This window comes from Myiozetetes cayanensis, unplaced genomic scaffold, assembly GCF_022539395.1.
Source record: "Myiozetetes cayanensis isolate MyiCay16 unplaced genomic scaffold, myiCay2020 scf7, whole genome shotgun sequence".
NCBI classification, from domain to species: Eukaryota; Metazoa; Chordata; class Aves; order Passeriformes; family Tyrannidae; genus Myiozetetes; species Myiozetetes cayanensis.
The window spans coordinates 27,084,723-27,107,394 of record NW_026087964.1 but is presented as its reverse complement, the minus strand read 5'-3'; the positions used below and the strand labels follow the sequence as shown (position 1 = coordinate 27,107,394).

General features: G+C 37.4%; 1 protein-coding gene across 2 annotated transcripts in view; it reads right to left on the bottom strand.

Moving 5' to 3' along the window:
- SLC7A2 (solute carrier family 7 member 2) overlaps positions 1-22,672 on the bottom strand; it is a 58,088-nt gene that overhangs the window by 21,843 nt on the left and 13,573 nt on the right. The window contains exons 1-3 of one of the 2 annotated variants that reach the window (XM_050337603.1): positions 7,401-7,538; positions 2,845-3,233; positions 158-313 (exon numbers count right to left, since the gene is read on the bottom strand). In XM_050337603.1, the coding sequence (XP_050193560.1) occupies positions 158-313; positions 2,845-3,220 (532 nt within the window). In that variant the 5' untranslated portion in view covers positions 3,221-3,233; positions 7,401-7,538. Of the gene's footprint in view, positions 1-157; positions 314-2,844; positions 3,234-7,400; positions 7,539-22,672 lie in introns of those variants that run through there. The other variant, XM_050337604.1, reaches the window with a different exon arrangement.

Here is a 22,672-nt window from a genome sequence, read left to right as displayed (position 1 = left end):
TTTTCCTCTTTGCATCTTTTAGCAATCAATAAAAATCAGTTTTTGGTATCAACAGATAACTTGTGTGAGTTTTAATTCTGCTCAAGGGAATATTCAAATCTGAAGTTCTTTCTGCAATATTTAAGCAGATTGTAACAGAAGCCATATATTGTCTTACCTGATAAAAGTAATATAAGGAATACAGCAAAGAAGTCAGGATACTCTGCTAGCCCAGAGTAATTCATTTTGAAGTAGGTACTGAAGAAATGACCAATCCGTTTTCCAAGAAGTTCATCAAAGGTGCCACTCCAGGCTCTTGCTACACTTGATGTACCTTCATAAAATACATGCATGTTTAGGGGTTTGCACACATACAGCAGGATATAGCTATTTCCAGTGAAAAATAAAACTAAGCCTGTTGCTACTTCTATTTTAAAAAACAGAGCTTATGGTACAATTGAGGTTTTTTTGCTGAAGAACTTTAATGTTTTAGAATTTTTCTATGTAGTTAAATGGAAACATATTACTCTATAACAAACATATAAAAATTTGTGTGCCACTTATTCCCAAAATACTGCAGAAATTATTTTCATCATTTATATCTGATGTCATTCAGGAAGAAGCTTATTTCTAAAGTTACAATATGACATATTTTAAACAATATAAAGTAACGTAAGAAAGCATTTTAAGAAAGAACATGGAGAAAAGATTGCCCACCTGGAAGTAAAGCAAAAAAAAAAAATCACTAGCAAGATATGTGTTGCTACAGTTAGTATTTAAAATTAATACTCTCCTGTAAGTAAAGAGTGCACACAGCCATGTCAAAATGCAACCTTATTTTTACAACTCTCCTGTCATGAAATACAGTACAATACAGTAGAGTACAATATTAGGGCATATAAATTTTTTAATGATTTGGGCAACCATCCTGTAGTTAGGTACAGGAGCTAGGCTATGTTCATACAAAACACAGTTCGTATGAGCTAGGCATGCTAAAACAAAATATAATATAATGGAAGTTTGGAACACACTTCTCTGGAAGGAATAATTTTTAAATCAGAAAATGTTATCTCAGCTGAAGCACTGAGGTAGTTATTTGAATATCTGCCATATAAGCATTGGTTTTATTCTGGTCAACTTTATATTTTATGGGATTACCTGATAGGACAGTGCTTTATGATGCTATAGTAGCAAATTAAATACTTAAACACTATGACTTTCTTGAAGTAAATGTCCTTGCTGTGTATCTTCAGAAGAAAAAATTGCCTATTGATTTTACTGAAATTATTCTTGCTGACCAAAGACAGCAATGAAATCCTGTTTCTTCTTGTGCATCATCACTGAATTATCTGATTGTCATGGGTTCACATGGCTGAATTTTTTAGTAACAGGGGGCCACAGAGATGATTTCAATTAGAAGCTACTAGAAGCTTTTGCTATTCTATGAAAAAGCCAATGATAGCCAGCTCCAGGCTGGACTTCCTACTACTAGCCAATGGTATTCGCTTCTGTGATAACATACTTAAGAACACAGGAAGAGAAGCCTGTGTCGCAGAAGAAGTTTCAGCCAGAGAAGAGAGTAGAGGAGAGCATGAGATAGCAATGTAGACTCCAAGGTCAGTGTAGCAGGAAGGGGCAAGGAGAAGGCCCAGAAGCCTCCCTCTCCCCCTCCAGCAGGGGAAAGACTTAAAGCTGAGACCCTGCTGCCTGAGGAAGATTACTGGAGTGAGGAGACCCCCCTACAGCTCATGGAGGAGGCTACACTGGAATAAGTGGATGCACGAGGAAGCTGAGACTCCATGGGAGGCCTAAGATGAAACCGAGTCTTGCTGGAGACCTGCGGCCCATGGAGAGAGAAACCTACGCTAGAACAAGTTGTCTCGGGTAGGATTTGTGACCCTGTGGGATCTACGCTGATGCAGCTCATTTGTGACCCAAGGGACAGCAGATTATGGAACAGCTGTGACCCGAGGGATGGACCCACACCAGAGAGGTCTATCAAGGACTGTATCCTGTGGGGAGGGACCCCACAAGAAACAGGGGAAGGATTCAAAGCTATTACCCCCAGTAACCGTGGTGAAGACCATGGTCAAGCAAGTTGTCCCCTTGCAGCCCATGGAGGAGTGACCCACAGGACAGCAAATTAGCAAGAGCTGCTGCCGAAAGATGGATTTAAATAACACCTGACCCCTCTTCCCTGTCCCCAGCACTGCTAGGGGAAAGGGGGAAGGGGGCAGTGGAGAGAAGGTGTTGTGTTTTAAGACTGTTTTATTCTTTTACTCTTTAGTTCTTATTCTGTTAGGAATAATTCAACTTTAAGTTTGTTAGCAATAAATTTAAGTTCTATTTTGAGTCTGTTTGCCTGTGAGAATTAGTTTGTAAGTGAATCTCCCAGTTCTTATCTCTACTCAGGAATTCTCTGACTGGTTTGTTTTTTTTTTCCTCTCTCTTCTGAGAAGAGCAGAGGGAGGAGAAGGGGGGAAAAAAGTTTTCAGTAAGTGTTTAAAATCCGGACAAAGTCAAAACCATGACACTGATCCAATTTTCACACAAGGTATATGGTTCATACTTCTCAAAACACACTGTTAAAAAATATCTTGGAAAAAACCCAGTTTGCAAGAGGGATGTGCAGGAGGAAGTAACCTAATCAAATTACTTTGGTTATTTCATCTCACCAGGACCAAAAAGCAATAGCATCTAAGTATAGAGACAGAAAAGAAAGACAGACCTAAATCTGTATCTTATATCTGCTGTCTCAGAAACCACCGAGACAGCAGATATAAGATACAGATTTAGGTCTGTGTGTTTGTTCTTTAGGTCTGTGTGTTTGTTCTTTAGGTCCATCGTATTCGTTCTTAAGCTTACCTATAATATAGGATAAAATGAGATTCCAGCCAGTGATAAAAGCCCACAGTTCACCAACAGTAACGTAAGTATACAAATACGCAGAACCAGTCTTGGGGACACGAGCACCAAATTCAGCATAGCAGAGACCTGCCATCACAGAGGCAAGGGCAGCAATGAGGAAAGAAATAACGATGCTAGGTCCAGAATCGGATTTGGCTACTTCTCCAGCAAGGACATAAACACCAGCACCAAGGGTACTTCCTACTCCCAGGGCTATAAGGTCCACGGTCGATAAGCATCGGCACAACTTGGTGTCCTCGAGGCTTTCACCATTGACATTCTTCTTCCGCACCAGACACCTAATAAAGGTCAAAGCTGGTCCACAGGGCAACATGGTGGATGTAGAGCTGTGAAATAAAAGAAATCATTGCAGAATGTAGCAGATAGCACAGACACTGGTGAAAAAAGTATTTACATAAAGAACTTTAATCACATCTACTAACTAATACATTTATACTCTTCTTTGACATTAAATAAGCTAGCATTTACTTTTTCCCCAGGAAAAAAATCAGGGATATAATTTCAATGTTGCAGAAACATAGCTTTTTTAAGGCATTATTTCCCTCTCCCCCCAAATGATATTTCATTTGGTATTTCATTACAATGAAAAAATACTCTGTCAGATGTTGTTCTCAGAACACTAAACAATTTCCAAAACTCCTGTTATTCAAACAACATCTTAGATTGCTCTGCTTCTTTGCCATTTGGGACAAGGAGATTGTGGAGTCATCTTGCAGTGGCCAGGTGAGAGATATTATGGTTTTCTCTGCTGAGAAGAAGTCATTGTGACAAAATAGATAGAATTTTTCTGCTTTCTCTGATTCCTGTGGAGAGGACAGGAAGCTGGCTCTTGGTAGCCACAAGCCAGTAAGAGGAAACACCTGTTCTGACTCAAATTCAGCCTTTCTTCTTTAGCCTTTAGAAGCTGCAGCACAACAAAAGTTCAATATAAAAATCCTGTGTCTGTAGAGAAAAAACCACCTCACATGCATGGGAAAACACATCTTTTTAGGTATATCCATCCTAACACGGACTTAAGGAACAGATGTTCTTTTACAACAATCACTGCAATCCAGAATGTCTTGCACCATTTCCTTACATATTCCTTACATATTCCTTACATATATGCACAGTAAACAATGTCTGAATCCTGCTTCACAACTTCTGTTGCTGTGTACCAAGTGCGGCACTCTGTGTCAGACATGGCTGAGACATTCCAAGACTTCCTACTTGATAGGATGGTGCAGCAGGAAGAACCGATGAGCTTCAAAAGATATCTGGCCTTCACACAGGACCAAAGGACATAAGTAAGAGGTGACAAAGTGTCTTCAGAAATCACTGACAAGTGTAACCTTTTCCTTGTAAAGCAGATCCATTAATGCATTACCCAATGCAAGAGAACAGCCTGGGCAATGACTCAGTGCTGACATGTACTGACTACCAACCACAGTTTATCAGAACACTGGGGCTAAGCATGTCTCATGCTCAAATACAGACCTACAGAAGCAAAGAAGTTAACACTGGTTGTGCCTTTTGGTGGCAGTATAGTCCTAGATAAGCTTGCACTGACTACCACCACACATTCTTAAAAAGGGTCTTGTTGCTGTAGACTCACAGACCTTATTCCTGAGTTGAGACAAATCTCATGGTTTTCTTTTCTGTCAGTCTTTGTGACATAGAGGAACATGAAATAGGATAAAGTGAACACATTAAAAAATTATCTCTCCTACTTTTTGACCAGCAGGTTTCAGTATCTTCCTAACTGCTCCTTTTTACTTCTTCCTTTCCCTGCTGCAGCCTAAGCCTGCCTTGTTCTAGCACACTGTGGCCTCTGCTTCATCTTGGCCTCTGCTGCCATAAGCGATGCCAGCACTGGCCTGGGCACCTGCTGAATATCCTGCACAGCTCTTCTCTGAGCACTGGCTCTTCTCTGAGCCTCCCAGGGGAGGCACAATTGACAGCCTGGGTTTCGCAATATATTGGGTAATCAATCAAGAAGAGAGACAGTACTTCCGAGGCATCTCTGACACAACTGTCCTACATTTCTTGGAGCAGACTTGGATACCTGCCTGCCTTTGAATAACAGCATTAGGTATGTTGCCTGCAAGTAGGATTACTCAGGGGGGGCTGAATTGTTCATGCAGTTTAAATAGAGAAAATTGAATCCTGAACTTATACAGAATTTAAGCATAGGCAATTAGAGATAAGAAACCAGAAATGGTTTCACTCACCAACAGAGTGCAGTTATTTCTAATTAAGGTGAGGAGTAGACCCAATCTGATGCTTCTCTCATGCATTCAAACCTGTGCTAGGCTCCACTGTGGGGAAGTCTGTGTTACAGAGACATTTGTCATAAACAAACATCTGTGAAGTCCATTTGTCACCAACCTTGGCACATTCCTTTTGCTGTGTACAACTGAGGTGGCACTTCTCTGGCTCTGCATGCACTGGGCCACTGCACTTCTGAAGTGTCTTTTGGACCAAGCTTTAATTTAGCTACAGATTACTCTGTAACACAGAATATGCCTCCAACAATCCTGTGAAAAAGTTCAACTGCCTTAGACTTGAGGACCAATGATCAGCCCATACTGAAACCTCCTCCTTCCTTGAATGCATTCCTAGAAAGAATGTCGTCCACAATGTAGTTTACAGTTTTACCCTTTCAACTGCATCCAACAAAGAGATAGGCAGGAAGAGGAGGACTTAATTTAGACAGGAAATGAGAGTGACAGATGCATTTAACATAGGCAGGAAAAAATACACAACAAAGCTTCCTCATGTCTGATGAACATTCACAGTATTTGTCAGAATACCTAAATAAGTACAGGTATTTTTCCAATCACTTTTGTTCTTTATTGTCTTGGGGTTTTGTTTGTTTGTTTGTTTGTTTGTTTCTTTGGGGTTTTTCTGTTTGTTTTTCGTGGGGGTTTGGTTTGGTTTCGGTTTTTTCTCTCTACAGTAGCTGCTAATAGAATCTTCCTAATTTCAGCTTTTCCTGGCCAGCTCTAAACCAGACCATTTACTGCTTGACCACTACCCATCTGAATGCTAACCCAAGAAGAAGAGTTCGGCCCTGTAATTCATACCAGCTTTCATTCAGGTGGATGATCAGGAACATTTAATGGTCATCTACTCTTAACCCTCTCCTGGCATGAAAAATTTGGTATCAAAAGACTTGTAAGTACAAACGCAATGCAAGGAATAAAGTCTCTATGTACAAAGACTGTATTCATATTAAAACTGCTTTGACTGCTTCACAGTCCTGTAAAATCTACCATTTCTGCAAAGCATTTTCCATGTAAAAATAACCTAATCTAGAGTCCTATCCCAAAGAGGAGTCAACAAAATGCAAAAAGTAAGTAGATGTTGGAGCAAAAAAAGTACCTTGCATCATGTGTGACCAATTTTATTTCCATTAAAATCACATTTTAATTTATTTATGTCTCATAAGCAGTTTAAGTTAATACACATTAAACCCAAGCTACACATGAGAAAATACAAAGTTCTCCTGTAGTTACCATTCTGCTCTTCCTACAAAATTTTCAGTTAAAAGCTCTAATAAAAGAAGATTAAAATCTCATATGAAAGCCAACTGTTGCAAAGCAATATGAAACATCTGAAAGTTTTACTACTGTTATTGAGAAGCATGTTTCAAGATTCCTGAAGCCAAAGTAACTTAAAGATATTTTACTTAAAAACTATTCTGTTGAGCTAATATTATATAATATACTATAAATTTTAGGTACAGTAATTTAACATTTTACAGCATGCCAATTCAGGACACACAACTCCAATAAATTTTTAACATATTGAAAATGGGAAAATATAAATATATAGTGGTTAATACAGGTTAATTTAGCCTCTTCCTTTGGCTCATTTTCCTGAAAAATCTGTAAAATTTATATATTTCCCATTTACAGAATTTATTAAATTTTTTTTTGTTTGCCCTTAAGTACATTTAGCCTTATTCAAAATTGCAGTATTGCATTGATCAGATCTTGTGCAATAATATATAAAAGTAAAGGAATTCAGAGATAAAGTAAAAGTAGGTATAGTCCATGATTTCTGTATGTATGTGTGTACACACATGCACAGCCAATACATGATTTCACTGCAAGTGTCCTAAAAGTTCATACTGTTCTCAAGACTTTCACAAAACTCCTGAGGCCATGGAATATTTAAAGTAATGTATTTCAATAATACTAAGGTGCTAAAATTGGAAAGCAGCAACCGTAACAGAAGTCTACGATGCATAAAACAGAAAAGGAAAGCTTTATAATCCAAAAGCAGAAACACCTTCCAGACAGACAGGGAAGGAAAACATAATCTGCATCTTCTAAATATTAGCACAGTACTTTGCACTTTGCCAAAGACAGAATAATGCTGTATTGTAAACAAACTGTATACCACAGCTCTTGCTACTTCAAAAAGCACGTATGTTAAAGGCAAAGTTTCCTACGATAAGCTATGTTGCTTGCAGGTTACTTCTTTCAGCAGCAAACATCATTACAAACCTGATTCAGAGCAACTTCTTCTTCTCTTACCCAGTCCTGAACTCCTGCTGTCATAAACGGAAGAGTAATGACTGAAAGTGATTTTATTAACATACTTGCTTTAAAAGCCAGCTGCAGGTAGCTTGGAAGCCGTTGGTTACAAGGGGTGGTGGCTTGGCAGCCCAAGTGATTGGACGGCTGAGAGCTTGTCAGCTATTTGCCCAGCCAAGGCAGGCAGGCAGAGAGAGAGGGAGAGGAAGTCTTGCAGGTGTTCTGACAAATCACGACTTTCTTGAAGACACAAAATCCAACTGGAATGCCATTTTCTACATTTAAACCCACCTGTGTGTGTGCATACAAAATGCATGCTGTATAGTCCCTCATGCAGTGAGGGAGTAGTGTAATTTCCCTACAGGTAAACCTTTCACACATCCTGGAGGAAATGTAGATGTCAAACTTGGTATCCCACTGGGATATCAAGGCAGAATCTTTCCACATCTCTTGTGAAAAATAAGCTGGCTTTCAAGCATGTCGAAGGATACTTTGCAGTAGACCTAAATGCAATAGCACAGCATGAAAACTGATTTTGTTGGGTAAATTTTAGAAGAATATAAATAATTTTAAAAGTACTGCTGTGGTAGCAACAACATAGGGGACAGTATATTTACAGAGCCTGATTAGAGCCTATTCTGTTGAACTGGGTAGATGTAACCACAGATTTTGTACTCCTTTATACAGCTTGAAATGCAAAAATGCTGAACACTCGAATTAAAACAAGCTAAATAATCCCATGACACAACCAATAAATAAACCTCAGTTTCTTAAAAATTAGCTTCCAGCATAAACCAACCCCCAATGTATAATTTACAGTTGTATTTTTATTACTTTCAATGACAGACAAACCATATCCAAACATGTAGTAGCATTTCCAGTCAATATTATTCATAGCACATTGTTTCCTTTTAAACATTCGTGTTTGAATCACTTTATTTTTGTTCAGCTAACACTTGAAAGATAAACCTTGCAGAGAAAAGCCCTTTGCTTCTCATCATTGAAAAGTCTTCCCTATGAAAAATATGCAGAAAAACACGTTATGTGGCAGCCTTTATAACTTTCTCTCAGCTTTTAGTTTTCCACGAGCATAGATCTGTCAGTGCTCCAGAAGCAGAAAAGGCTCCTCCTCCTTCCCTCACGAAAAGTCCTGCTTCCTGCAGCCACATGCAAGGAAAGAATACAACCTTTCCTCAGCCCTCCCAGATCCAAGAAGAAATTTCTCCAAGAAAAGTGTGCTCCACAAGAGTGGGCCATGTTTTAAGGCCAGGAGTCCAGCTTACATTATCCAAGGCAATTTTTTTCTTAAAGTGCAAAAAGGTGTTAAGAGAAAAGTCTTGTTTGTTGAAGCTCTGATGATGACAATACTAATTCTTTCCCTCTTGTTGACCTCATCTTTATTAAATATGAACTTCATCTCTTTCACAGTTAATACCCAGTCAGAAGTTTTGCTACAGGTTAGGCTTCTTGTGCAGAAATACATGAAAACTACTTTTAAGGAGCATCACTCTGACCTGTGACAATATGACAATATCTAGGCATTTTTTTACCAAACTAGCACTCTCTAACATGGCAATGAATAACTTGGGAATTACTCAGATGGTTCTTCAATATCTCCAGTGGTGGAGACTCCACAACCTCTCTGGGAAATCTGTTCCAGTGTGCAGTCACCTGCACAGTAAAGAAGTTCTTCCTCATATTTAGGTAGAACTTCCTGTGCACCAGTTTCTGCCCACTGCCTCTTGTTTTATTGCTTATCTGCTGGGTGTGATAACAATTCATCCCAGGTAACACCAGTAAATTTATGGATGATAACAAAGACATAGGAGCTGGGCTGCTGTGGTTCATCTGACTTTCTAAAACTTAATCCTGGGAACAGTAGCACACAGGAGATACACTGCTAAAGGTATTAAAACATAGAACTGTCCTGGCTCCCAGTCAAGAGGCAGGGAGAGTACCCTGGCTGGTGAAATAAAATAGCTTGCATCTGTCATTGATCTAGTGCACTGTGGGGTGGATTAGTATGTCCCCATTACGTAGTGTTTGGATCAAAGGTCCTATGGACAGACACTCACAGTTTTTTTACGTGTTTTCAGTCATGCATGCTCAAAACAGTAAGATGACCATGTTGCCACCTAGCAGAGTGTTGGTTTTGTGGATTCAGCTGAAAGGTGTATTTGTGTGCCTCAGGGTTTGTGTGAAAGCAGTATCAGAGAGATGTTCATGAAGGGATGGGGACTAATGGGGTATTAGTGAAGGATGCCAGACCTGGTGCTCTTTGGACAAGACTGAGCATACAGAGTGCTGTCTGGTGGCAGATACCTGCAATAGCATATCCATCTTTTCTCTCAGAGGAAATTGTTGTTTCTCTCCAGGAAAGAGCTGTGTTACATCCACTTAGTGGCTCCCAGTTTGTTTCCAGTGACAAATCCAACTGTGTTTTGATCAAAAACATTACTTTATAGCTTAAGTTCTGACTTTAGAGACTTAGCAACTATGTCACACTTGGATTAACATAAAATGCCTCATCCAACAGCCCTCTGACTTGCATACCCCAAGGGCTTTCGTAGCACATTCTTTCCACAAAGAAGTTGATTAGAAATTCTCTTCTTGCCAGGAAACAGTTGACCACATTAGAGAGAATGAACTGAAAGACAAAATTATTTTATTTATTTTATTTTCCTATGGAAGGCTGCTTTTAAGACTTTCCCTTAGAGTGGTAAAAAGGAACATATTTTTACAGAGTTATGCAGACATTCATGTTCAGGGAATTTTAAATGTACAAAAAAAACCAACCCAAACCATAAATTTGTGAAACTCTTGCACAGACCGAACAAAGTACTGCAGGTACCGAAGTGATAAACTCATTAAAAGCTGCTCTGCTGTTGACTCTGAATTGTCTCACAGCTACAGGCCAAAAATAGGTGGAGTTTTACATAACTAGAGGTGCTAACTTTGCACATGAAGATCCATGTGCTTGCCCCTATAACTACACATACTTCATCAGTTAAACATGAACAAAAGTGCTTGCACGACTGGGCCTTAGTGAACCATGGCAACCCCTTGACTTTGCAACCAGCTGTAACAAACACAACTTGTGACATGCACAGTGAAAAAGAAACATGTTTTGTACAGTTTGTGCAGCTCTGATGGGTTAAGAGAAGATGTACTAGTATTCATAAGGGGATTCATCAGGTGCCAGCAAGAATCTTTTCTAGATGAAGTAATTATGTTTTAGTTGTTCTGACGTGGTTCTGAGAATAAAAATATAGTGAAGTCTATGTGCTACTGTGCTTAAAATTATCATAAACATTCAAGACAGAAAACGAGTCTTTATATAGCTTAACAGTAATGTAGGCTATCTCCAAAATGTTATGAAAACATAAGTTCTGAAGAGAATAAATTATAATTAAACACATTTTAAAGGGCTTCCTATCTCTTAAATTTATTTTAGATTTTTGTGGTTCAAGCAGATTACTGAAACTAGTTCCTACAGAATGTTGTACAGATTAAAATAAAATTATTACTTATCAGTTCTCTCACCTTTTCTTTAATAACTCTTTTTGAGTTTATACTTAGAAAAATGCCTCAAATCCTGACTTCTGTAAAAGAAATATAATACATCCTATAAAAATAATCATATACTATTAGACTAATACAAGCAGGAAGAATAAATCTGCAATCCTGTATCATTTCATATGGCACAAATTCCTATTATTTATTCTGATCCAAGGATTAGTCATGTAACCTAATATTAAGCATATCCCAAGCAGCTACTAGCTATCATTTGTTGAATTAAAAATATTCCCAGGGGTCTAAAGAAAACGTTTGTAGTGCTGACTCATAGTGTAGTTCCTAAGCGTAAAATCAGAGTTTTGGAGAAGCTTTGGAGAAGAAAAGTAACTATTTAAAGCCATACTATCTATATAAAAAATACACTCATATGTTTTGGCCCAAATCCACACGTTGGATCTAGGATAAATATAGATAGGAAATTCAGATAGAAAAGTCTGTAATACAAACTTTGTAAATACAAAGAAGAACTAAGAAAATCCAAATTAGAACTAACAAATACTTGATCTGTAATTGATCAAGTAACTGAAAATAAACTGCAATGCTATGTCTTGCCAAGACTGGGAATGAAGCTGTTTCACATCTCCTGGACACCTGGGAAAGGAGCATCAGATGCAGCTCCATAATGCAGCTTGGGAAGGAGCATGAGGACGGCACCACCACCATTTGAAGCGTGAGTACACTTCTCCATTAGAAGCATGAAGTTACAAACTTTCAATAAGAGCTAGCAGAAAGACCAGAAAACAAATTCGGGCACTGTGCATTTTTTGAGATGTAAGCTATTGGATAACATTCTGCTTTTCCATAAGGCGGATGGGACTCATAACATAGTGAACTGAAGCCAATTTAAAAAAAAAAAAAAAAGTATTCAATTTCTGACAACCAGTCCATGCTTGAGCCAAATACTAATGACTATGTATATTTTCTTCTAATGGCAACTTAGGTAATTAGGCACATTTCACAGAAATTATCCCGGCCTATGCAAATGCAACCGGCATGGAAAAGTAGTACTTAAATCTCAAAACTTAAAAAAGGAAAAACACCAAGCCTTTTACTCTGAGTTATTATTAGAAGTTATATAAATATGTACAGATATAATTGGTTTTAATTGTTTTGAATGGGCTTCCGTTATAGTTTTTAAGGTCACCCTGTATTAGTTATCACTTTCTCCATTACCCAAATTAACCAACTGAAAAATTATTTTCCAATCCTACATGTATGACTATCAACCTTCAACTTACTCTTTTTCACTCTAGCCAATCTCTTTTTTCAGTTTACTTGGATTTTTTCTGTCGTTGTTGGAATATTTGTTAGGGGGGTTTGATGGGTTTTCCTTAAAAATTTTTTAATTGGAAAGGCTAAAAGTGATATTTTCTCCTGTATCAAAAAAGAGAAATCTTTCCAGTTGATATCTTTAATGAACGTTGTTTTCCTATAAAAAGACAATTTTGTCCAGAAAATTTCTACTAATTCCATTTCTACTTAACAATCATTTTCCATGCCGGGAAATGCCTGAATGATAGGAAAGTTGCTGTTTTACTCTTTTTAATCAGTAACAGGGCTTTACCTTTCACCCTCGGTTACTAAGTTTCTGTAACAGGCTCTTGTGTAAGACGCAAGCAAAAGCCTCTTAGAAGCTAACATCAGAACAATTCCAGGTATTCTGTTCTCTTCCAAACCAGACAAAATCAAAACATAAAATTCTGAAAAACTAGTAGAGATGTATTTACAAATACAATCTTTTTCAATGATAATAGGAAAATATAAGCGATGACTGCAGGATGCAAATGAAATCCCACCCCCTTCCCTGCTGAAAATTTTATTGATTTGCACCAAAAGCTGGTGATGCTTTAAAAGGGACTTAGCCTCTGATTTAAAAGTAGAAGTAACGAGAGCCCTTTCACATGCCTAAACTCCTGAGGTGGCTTCTATAATGTCTATAAAATCTTTATTATTTAATGGCTTTGTCTTTGTGCTCCTGTGCATTCCACAGGAGAGTCGAGTAGTCCAAAAAGTAGCCTAATTTCATGGTGTAAGAATGGATATTAAGCAAAAAACTAATAATTCACCTAACTTCCCTCCTCCCTTCCCAACCTCAGCTGGCTGGTTTGATGGCACAAGTAGTATCAGATTCAGGGGTTCCTACTCCGCTGAGGTTGTCCAGTCCCATCCCTGGGTCACAGCACCTCTCAGCCCGTTTGACCCGTGCACCACATACTAATGGGCTCCAGGATGTCTTTTTCTTTCAAAAAACAGTAGAATTGATTTTCTGTGTTGGGTTACTGAAAACTGTAACTCAAACTTACAAGAAAGTGAACTTCCCCCCTTTTCTATATGGGGGCCAAAAAAGAAAGAAAATTGGAGAAGAGAGAAAGGATGAATATATCTAATTTAAGACTAAAATAAATCATGGACAATACTGGAAACAGCCTTACAAAAATATCATGGAGCAAGGGAAGGAAAAGAATATTTATTACATACCTTACTTGTTTCTATATGACTTTTTGTGGAAAAGATGGACATGGAAAAGATGCCATCTTAAAGTGATTACAAAAAACCAAAACCAAACCAAACCAAACCAAACCAAAAAAATCCCTAGGTCACCTAATCAAGGTGTCACAACTTTCTAATAATGAAACATATAAAATGTAGCATGTATTGATTATCTACCAATTATAAGAGTTTTCAAAAGTTAAGTTTGTTTTCTTTTGCTTACAGAAATCCATCAATTAGATGCACATATTGTTTATATGTTTATATTCCAGACTTCCTTTATGTTAAATCAAAGGCAGTAAGAATCAATTTAAGAGATTCTTGCATAAAAGTTTTGAGAAATCTCCTTTGCAACCAAATATTACTTTAAAATTATGGAGAAGTATTTAAAGTAGGATCCATCGCTTGGTCTGTTCTGGACTTTAAATATTAAATCAGAGAAGTATTTTGCTTCCATTAGGTGCAAAAATGGAACTGTGACAGCCCAGCATCACTTGCAGACATCACAAACACCAGACAGAACTCATGTGCTCAAGGCACAGCTGTGATTTATTTTAGGTTGGTATATCAGGACAATATAAAACAACATAAATGGGAATAGTTAATTCACACAATATAAATAAGATCCATCTGCAGTGCTTAATCCCAGAAGCATTAAACAACGTTCTGTGGTCTGAAGTTACTGCTGTTAAGATCACCTCACAGTCTTTGCAGGTACTTTCTGTGCCCTGCAAAATCAGAACCACTTCTTTCAAAGATGAAATCCCAAAAATATTAAGTCACTGCAAAGTCACTATAGCAACGCTATTACAGAGCACTACCCTTTGACATTAAATGTGGACACTCCAGCCAGAAGTGGAGTGTCAGACACTGCATTCTGAATATTTACTGTCCATATCAAGATCACATAAGTCCTAACATCTAACATGATTTACAACTGAGGTAACGAATGCCCGAGAGTTCCCTTTTCATTCTTGGCTTTATATAGCACCACTACATTTAATGCTTCAGGAACAGAGTCTGAAGAACATTATAACCTTCAACTGGGTAATTTTCTGGAAAAGTTTTCAAATTTCTCAGTATTGTTTAAGCAAGTCAATAAAAAGCTTGACTGTGTATGATATCTCACAGGCAAAACATGACCAAGACTTCAAAACACAGCAAAACCCAACACTGACCTTGCTAGTCACACACTGAGATCTTGATCACAGATTTCCAGGGGTATGAGAAGTGACCCTATGCTAACCCAACCACAGGCTGCAGCTTTTCAGAGAGCTCACATTTGCAGACTGCAGTGCTCCATGTTGTAACATAACAGAGCCCTTGCAGACAGCAAGGCTCTGCTCAGAATCTTCTGAAGATACATTGAAAACCCTCTGTGAACTTCCATTAAGAAAGAAATATTCTTTTGTATCTTATACAAATCACAGTTGTGCAAGACAGTTGCATAACCACGATGAAGGCTGTTGCTTTCATATCTATGCAGATCTGACTCAATGTTTAAAGCTTCAAACACTGGCAAGTCTGCCTGAAGAAACCTGATCTTCTCTTGGTATAAATCCAGAACAAGTTCAGCAGTAACAGGTGAACCATTTCAGTACAGCATTAAAAAAAAAAAAAATCCCAACACGTAAGACAGCACAAACATTGGTTCATTACGTAATGAATCTTCTGAAATAATAAATAATATATGGAATAGCACAAACATCCCAGATAAAGCCAAAGTCACATGTGCCCATGTGTGTTTCTGTACTCCCAGACAGCCAGCATGATGTTTCCTTACTTGCAACTGTATCTTCAGTATAAATTGTCTGGAGGTATTGGAAAAGCTAGCAGCTTAGCAGTTCCATAAGTTTTCCAGGTGGCAGTTCTGCTCATAAAAATCAAAAGTCACTGGAGTGTTAAATTGCATTTACTCTACCTATGAAGCTACTTTTAATGACCACCAAATGGCACAAAGGAACAAGCCACATCAATGTTGCTTGCAGAAATATACCTGCAGTACCAACTCTTGCCCTAGTTAAAATAAGTAACTAACAAATGTGGTTTGGGGATAACTTGTATAACATAGCAACTGGAAAGTGGTTGGGACAGCCCATCACTTCCCCCACATGAAGATCAGGTGAAATACAATTTTCCAATTTTACCTTATTCTGGCAACAGAAGGCTCCATAAATGTATAACTTTTTATCCTATTTTCCTGAACACAAAGCATCTCAATAAACAAAAAAAATACTACTTCCTATCCTCAGTCACTTTCCTCCCTTGCCACATTCAATGATTCCGAATGGCATGACCGATTTCTGGCTGAGGTGGTCAGGGGATGTCACACAGGTAATTATGAATTCCTTCAAATATCCTCCTCTAACTAATATGTATATAACACTAGCAATACAGAACATCAAGCCTTTAGTTACCAAATTATCTCCTACTTGTTCTTTAATTCTATGTTCACATATTTCTTCATCTTCCATTTATTTACATGAAACAAGATACTTATCCCCTTACTTGTTCCTAAATCAACCACTTTTTCTTAATCTATACAAAAATTAGCCTTATCTCTAGCCACACTATGAATAAGTTATGGGGCAAATCCCACAGAACACTAGGTCCTAATACAGCCAAATAAATTTCCTTAAAAAACCCCACCCCAAATGCACAAGCCAGGCCCTTCAACATCCAGACACTGCAAATAAGTAGAGTAGTTTTCACCAAAGAGATACCCTCCCACATATTGGGTGGAATGTTGTGTTCTCGTGTGTGTGACTGAGTGCAAACTACACTATTTTTTTGATTGCTTCTCAGTCCCTACTATGTAGAAAGATACTGTTGTTATGGCTGGATCACAATTTTAGAGTAAAGCTATCCTCCTTCCCCACTTTCTTCTCATAAGCTCTGGTGGCAATGACAGTAAATTGAGTTACAGCTGCCCGTGTGCACAGAGGCAGGATCTGGCCACAAACCATTCCTTACTTGCCCCATGAGAAAAAGGTGGCCAGGGCAGATTCAGTCTCTCAAGGGCCAAACCCAGAAAACAGGCTGCCAGTTGAAATGCAATGATCTAGGAAATAATAAGCAGGAAAGACATCTCATTTTACCAACTGTTTGAGAAAAACTTCAGTCATCGAGTATCTTCTTTAATTCTTTACTTTAACAGGGTAACTAGAATACACACAACCCCATTTGGATAAAATACTGAGTTGCAAAATAACACAGAAATTACTTTTAATTTTGAAATGCCACCAGTTCCCTTACTAGAGCTAAACGGAATGTTTCACCAGCTTACTGATTTTTATTGAACCTGATCATTGGTTAGTACCACTTGTAAATGATACTTCTTTTCATAATGCAAAAAGATTTTGGTACAAAGAGTAAGTACATATTCCTAATTGAAACACTATTAAAACCTGAAAGTTTAATTGTTCTACAGCAACAACAGATACTCATATAATGAATTTTGTTACATAAAATTAAGAAAATCACTGTAAAATCCTGCACGGTTAATCTTAAAAAAAAAAAATCTTAGCTAGTTTAAATGATAATCAATGTGTCAGCAAGTATACCTTGGCTAAGATCCTTTCTCACCTATGCATTGCTTTACTGGCCTTCAGAAAATGCCGCTTTGGAATAAAATTGTCAAACTATTCCTCTTTATGTTCCTAGACACTTAGCCAGCAATGCATGTGCATTTCTCATGCAGAACTCAAGTTTCCAGCAGTTGAAGAGGCTAAAGCAAAACCAAACACTTCCTGTGATCAAACTCCCATAATTTCCAGTTAATTTCTTTTATTTCCCTTTAATTTTGACCTTTTTCACATTTTACATAAATACTAGCCTGAAATTTTCATTATTTTCTGCCTTTTAAAATTATTATATGCAAAGAACAGAGTCTCACTTCAAACTTTTTATGGACCCACTAGAGTAGCCTGGACATCTTTTATCCAACTAACCTTACCTTTAACTTTAGCCCCTCATGAAAATACAGCTCTTCCATTATTGAAATACTTGCATATCCATCTAAATATTAAGATTGTTTTTCAGTAGTAGTGTGCAAAGAGTATCACATGTCAATAGGAACTTTCAGGTACATTAGTGCCAGAGTCCATCTTGTATCATGAAAAATGAACTGGATGCAATATCAGTAATATGAGACCCAAACAAAATGCCTCTGTAATTTTGCAACATGTGATTTTTGACAGGCATTGAGATACCTGTCAAAATGCACCATTATTGACCACCCTGTTTAACTGCAGTTGTGCTCATTTTGTGATAAATCCAGAAAAGAAAGATGGTCTCTGTGATGAGTGGTCTTTAAAGATTAGTAGAGAGTTCCATCTGTTTCAGTAGAGGTTAAAGCAAGCCCATAAACATCTTAATAAATTTTAAAATGTCCTTGGCTAAAGCAATTCTAAAATGTTAATAATTTCCTCAGTAGACTACCATGTCAAAAGCCATCACATGACACAATATATATAAATGATCAATTGGAAGTAATCATTTCAAAAATAAAACTCACCTCAGAAGAAATTTTAAAGACAGGGTTTGGGGAGGGTTTTTGTTTGGTTGGGGATTTTAACCTAGAGCATTATATTACGTGAATGCAAGAAGATTGATTCATTAGACAGGAAACTAATGAGATACAATAATCGCTCCACTATGAAAATAATCTTTAAATATTTTAGTACAAATAACAAGCTCTACTTAAAGTCTCAAAAAGCACGGAAGTTTGGAAATCCAAGGCAGGAAGTCTGTGTCTCAATAAAAGGATATGAAGGACAAAAAGCTCCTTATGATTTAGTGGATTAAGAGCAACTATATACTCTACCAGCAAAGTTTCAGCGGTGCACAAACTAGACATGTTTTTTGGTGTTAGCCAAATATAGTTTTAAAAATCTATCACTATATGCACAGCATATTTTCATCTAGAACAAAAGCTAAAAATCAACCCTGAAGATATTCCATATGACCCAACTGGAATTAATTGGCATCCTCCTCTAATTAGGCAAGGATTTCCCTAAAGAATAACTTCCTCTCTGTTTCCAAACTCTGCAGGTAAAAAACTTTAAAATAGAAGACAGAAGTCAATGAAACCTGATACTCTGCTATAGCACTGCAGATACGTATGGAAACCTGCCACAGAGGACTGCCTATTGAGTACAAAAGCATCTGCAATTACTTTACCTACAAATGGTGGTAGATGGTCTACATCCTTGTGTGTAACTCTCCAGTAGCACTAGTAGTCATCCTACATCAATCTGATTATCCTTAAAGATTAAAAGGACAGTGACAGACTACAGTCTCTTGCTGACATGTTGAGAGAAACCTTTGAAAACTCTCAGAATAAAAGTCTGAAAAGGTGGTGTTCTTCTAGCCATGCATCATAAATAGGTATTTCTTCTGAAATTTTCAAGACAACTTATTTTACATGTCAAATAGAACTAGGTAACATCCTAAGCAGGTTAGTTAGGACTTCACAAGGATACAGTTGAACAAATTTCACTTACTCTGAAATTCCCAACAATTGCAAAGAGAAATGAAAAAGAACAAATCTCCAAAGCATTAGAACTGATTAATTATCTTCCAAACTAGCCTCAAAAAGAGAGACTTTCTGATGGGAATTACAAAACACACCACAAACTGCAGACAACTGTGCAATGGCCAGGAATACTTCTAAAAGGGTGTTTAGGTTAGGCAACAGCAAATGGATGAATTGTCCAGAGCAGAAAAAATGGATTTACTCCTGAAGGACGTTGGTGGGCTCAGCACTGGACTGCAATGATTCATATGAAACTGGTGACAGCTATAAAGTCAAAACATGAGAAAAGGAGGGAAAACCAGTAGAGCTACTAAGCTCAGACATCAAACAGATCAAAGACAGCTACTCCTTCAGAAAAAAGACTCTATTATTTGTTAAGTATAATTTTGCTCTCTGCTGTGATAGCTGTATGAGTGTGTGACATTCGAAATTTTGCCATGACCTATTCATAAAACATCCAAAAGGGTAGAAAATTCATCTGAGAAAGCAGAGACAATTGCTCTATCATTTCATGCCTATCCCATAAAATATACACTGCTATCAGTGATGTGATGACAATGCCATGACTTCTTCAAGAGTTAATATCATAGTCTTTCATTCTACCTGTTCCTAAACCTCTATAATGCAACCTCCGAAAAAACACAAACCCCTTGGAAAGATATTTCATGTTATTAAAGTTATGTTCTGCTAACAGGTTCTCTTCAAAGACAACACAAACAGAGCATGAAAGTATCATTCAGCTGGGGAAATTGCTACACTATGACTCTGCCTAAACTTAGCTTAACTCAGTTTATTCATACTACTTCTTTTCCTCTCCCCTTTCTCTCACAAGGGAAAGAAGACCAAACAAAATAATGTTCACAGTCTTAACTTCCTGGAAGTACAAGAAAGCAGTTTGTTAAAGCTTGTGTAAAAGAGAGGAGATGGACTCTATTTGAACATGAGTAGCGTTCAGTGGATTTCTTTGTTCAGAATTTATCAAACTGAGTATAAAGGCACACAAAGAAAGCACAAATAACAAGCACATACTGGATCAAAGGCTATTTGGAAAGTGCAATCAAAACCAGATGAGAAGTCATGGATATGGAGGAGTTAATTTTTGGCATTGGTATGGATTTTGGAACAGTATAAAAGATCAAAGAGAAGCTACTGATGATTAGGAGTATGACATCTCAATCTCCCCAAAATGAATTGAACATCTCCTTGAGAATATAACTGGGCATTACATGCACTCTACTCTTAGGCTTGGCATTAGATGTTAGCCAGAAATTATTCCTCATGACATTTATGCTCAATACAATTTAGCAGTTCCCAGAGACAGTCAAAATTATTAGGCAACAGAATGCCCACTCTGATGGGAAATATTTTTAACACTTAGAGAAACTGAAAATCTTCCTGTTAAAAAAAAAAAAAGAAAAAAAAAGAAAAAAAAAGAAAAAAATGAAAAAAAAGGAAAAATGAGAAAAAGAAAAAAAAAAAAAGAAAAAAAAAGAAGATGAATGTCGGGCTGTAGCCGATAAGTAATTTTCTTTTCTGTCAGCTTTGCCGATAATGAGTAGTGGTTTGTATTATAGCTAAGAGTACAATGACTTGGTGACCCCATTTATTTGGATAATTCTTGAGGTTGATGTGACTCAAATTCATGGAACTAATTTGTCTGGATAACAGCTTTACAAAGGTTCTGAAGAGTCTAGACATTTTCACTGTGGGAAAAAAAGATGCACAATCCATTTTATACAAACTTTAAAAATAATATCCTGCAGTCATCCTGTCATATTGCAAATTGTACTTCTAAAGTCAACAGCAGATAAACTAAAGCAGTTGAAAGTAGCTGTGTTTGTACAACACCGGAAGGTATCAAGGGAAATGGAAACAGCCTTTGATTCAACTATTTTGCAAGAAATGACAAAGCAAAGATCAGTTATCTGCAGTCCTATGGGCTCCACAGACCTTAATTTTTAAGATATGTGAAATTTTACGTAATGATGATATGATTAAAAAGTAAGCTACTTCTCAAAGAACTACTTAACTATTTAATTTCCTGTCCACATTGACTGAGGCTCAGGCAGAAGAAATGTAGGATTTATGAGAAGTTTGAGCACTGTTTCTAGCAGCCTAGCACAGCTTGACTAACTGGAGAAAGAAAAAAGGAGGCAGAGACAAACTGTATTTGAGTTTTACATCATTCTCTCTCACTATAGCTATAATTTTAGCTTAGAATTAGGTTTTAAAACTTAGCTGTAACATACTTTGGCCTTATTCCATTGTGTCCTGCCAAACTGTTTTCCAAAACTGGTTTAACTGTAACTGTCTTCAAACACTGTTGCCAAACTGTTTTAGCTCCAGAACAGGAGAGAAGGGAAGAGTCAGCATTTATTTCTTTACAAAAAGAAAAAGAAAATACTTAGTTCTTTATCCTTGATCCAGAAATTCAAATTTATGCATAACCGAAAAGACTGAAATCCCTTCAAAATTAAGAGCTTTGTTATGAAAGCACTTGAATTTACTACAGATTGTAGCCACATGGCACAAATCTGTCTATAAATACACTTTGAGCCCCAGTTAGTGAAACAAAAAACTTTTCAACTGTGTTAAGATAAAAAAATATCTCTGTAATTATTCATACTGCCATAATACCCAGCTCAGAGTCAAGGCCTTAGAAGTTGATCTAAGAAAAATCAACAGTATGAGAAAAGCAGAGGTAAGCAACAAAATGTGTGTGGGTTGGTGTGTTTATCTGTCTTCCTACTGGTGCACAATGAATATGCTTTACTATCAAAATACCAAGAAGCTCCAGTGGAGCTATTGCTGCTGACATCTTCAAACAAGAATAGAAAAAGCTGGTAAAGTTCATCTTTCAAACACACATCCAGGTTTCTTTCACTGGTGCTTCTTTCAGATCCAATATTTTCCATTACACTGCAAATGCAACACTTTCAAGCACTATTCCTCTTTTGGCAAAGTTCCATGAAGATGGATACTCCCTTTTTACTTGGAGTTGCATGGCAAAGACAAGTGGTAAGGGGTACAAGTTACTCCTGGGGAGATTCCTATTAGACACAAGAGGAAAAAATTTCACAGTAAGAACATTCAACCATTGGAATAATTTCCCCAGGTGGATTCCCCAGTGTTGGACACTGTTAAGATTCATCTGGACAGGGTGATGGGCCACTTTGTTTAGACTGTGCTTTTGCCAAGAAAGCTTGGACCAGATGATCCTTGAGGTCCCTTCTTTGGGTACTAAATTTCGTCACACCATGCACATCAAGAACAGTCCAGTAAAAAAAGTTTTTATTTGACTTAGACTTCATGTTGTCATACTTAGCTCAATTTTCATGGAATACTGCCACAGTAGATAGAGATAAGGGATAAAATTGTGCTAGAACATATCTCTTTCTGACCATTACCACAAACACAGAGTGAATGAATGCATCAGTCCCAGAGCTTGTAGCAGGGGGATTAGCTGCTGAACTGTCACAAAATCAAGTTTCAAATCAGAAATAATGAGAGAGTAATATACAACAAGTGAAATCCAACTGATACCACAGTGCAGCAGTCTGACTGCAGCACCCATAGGCAGAGCACTGGCATTTTTGTTCAGATCAGATGCATAGTTTCAAAGACTTTCCCAGTTATCCTG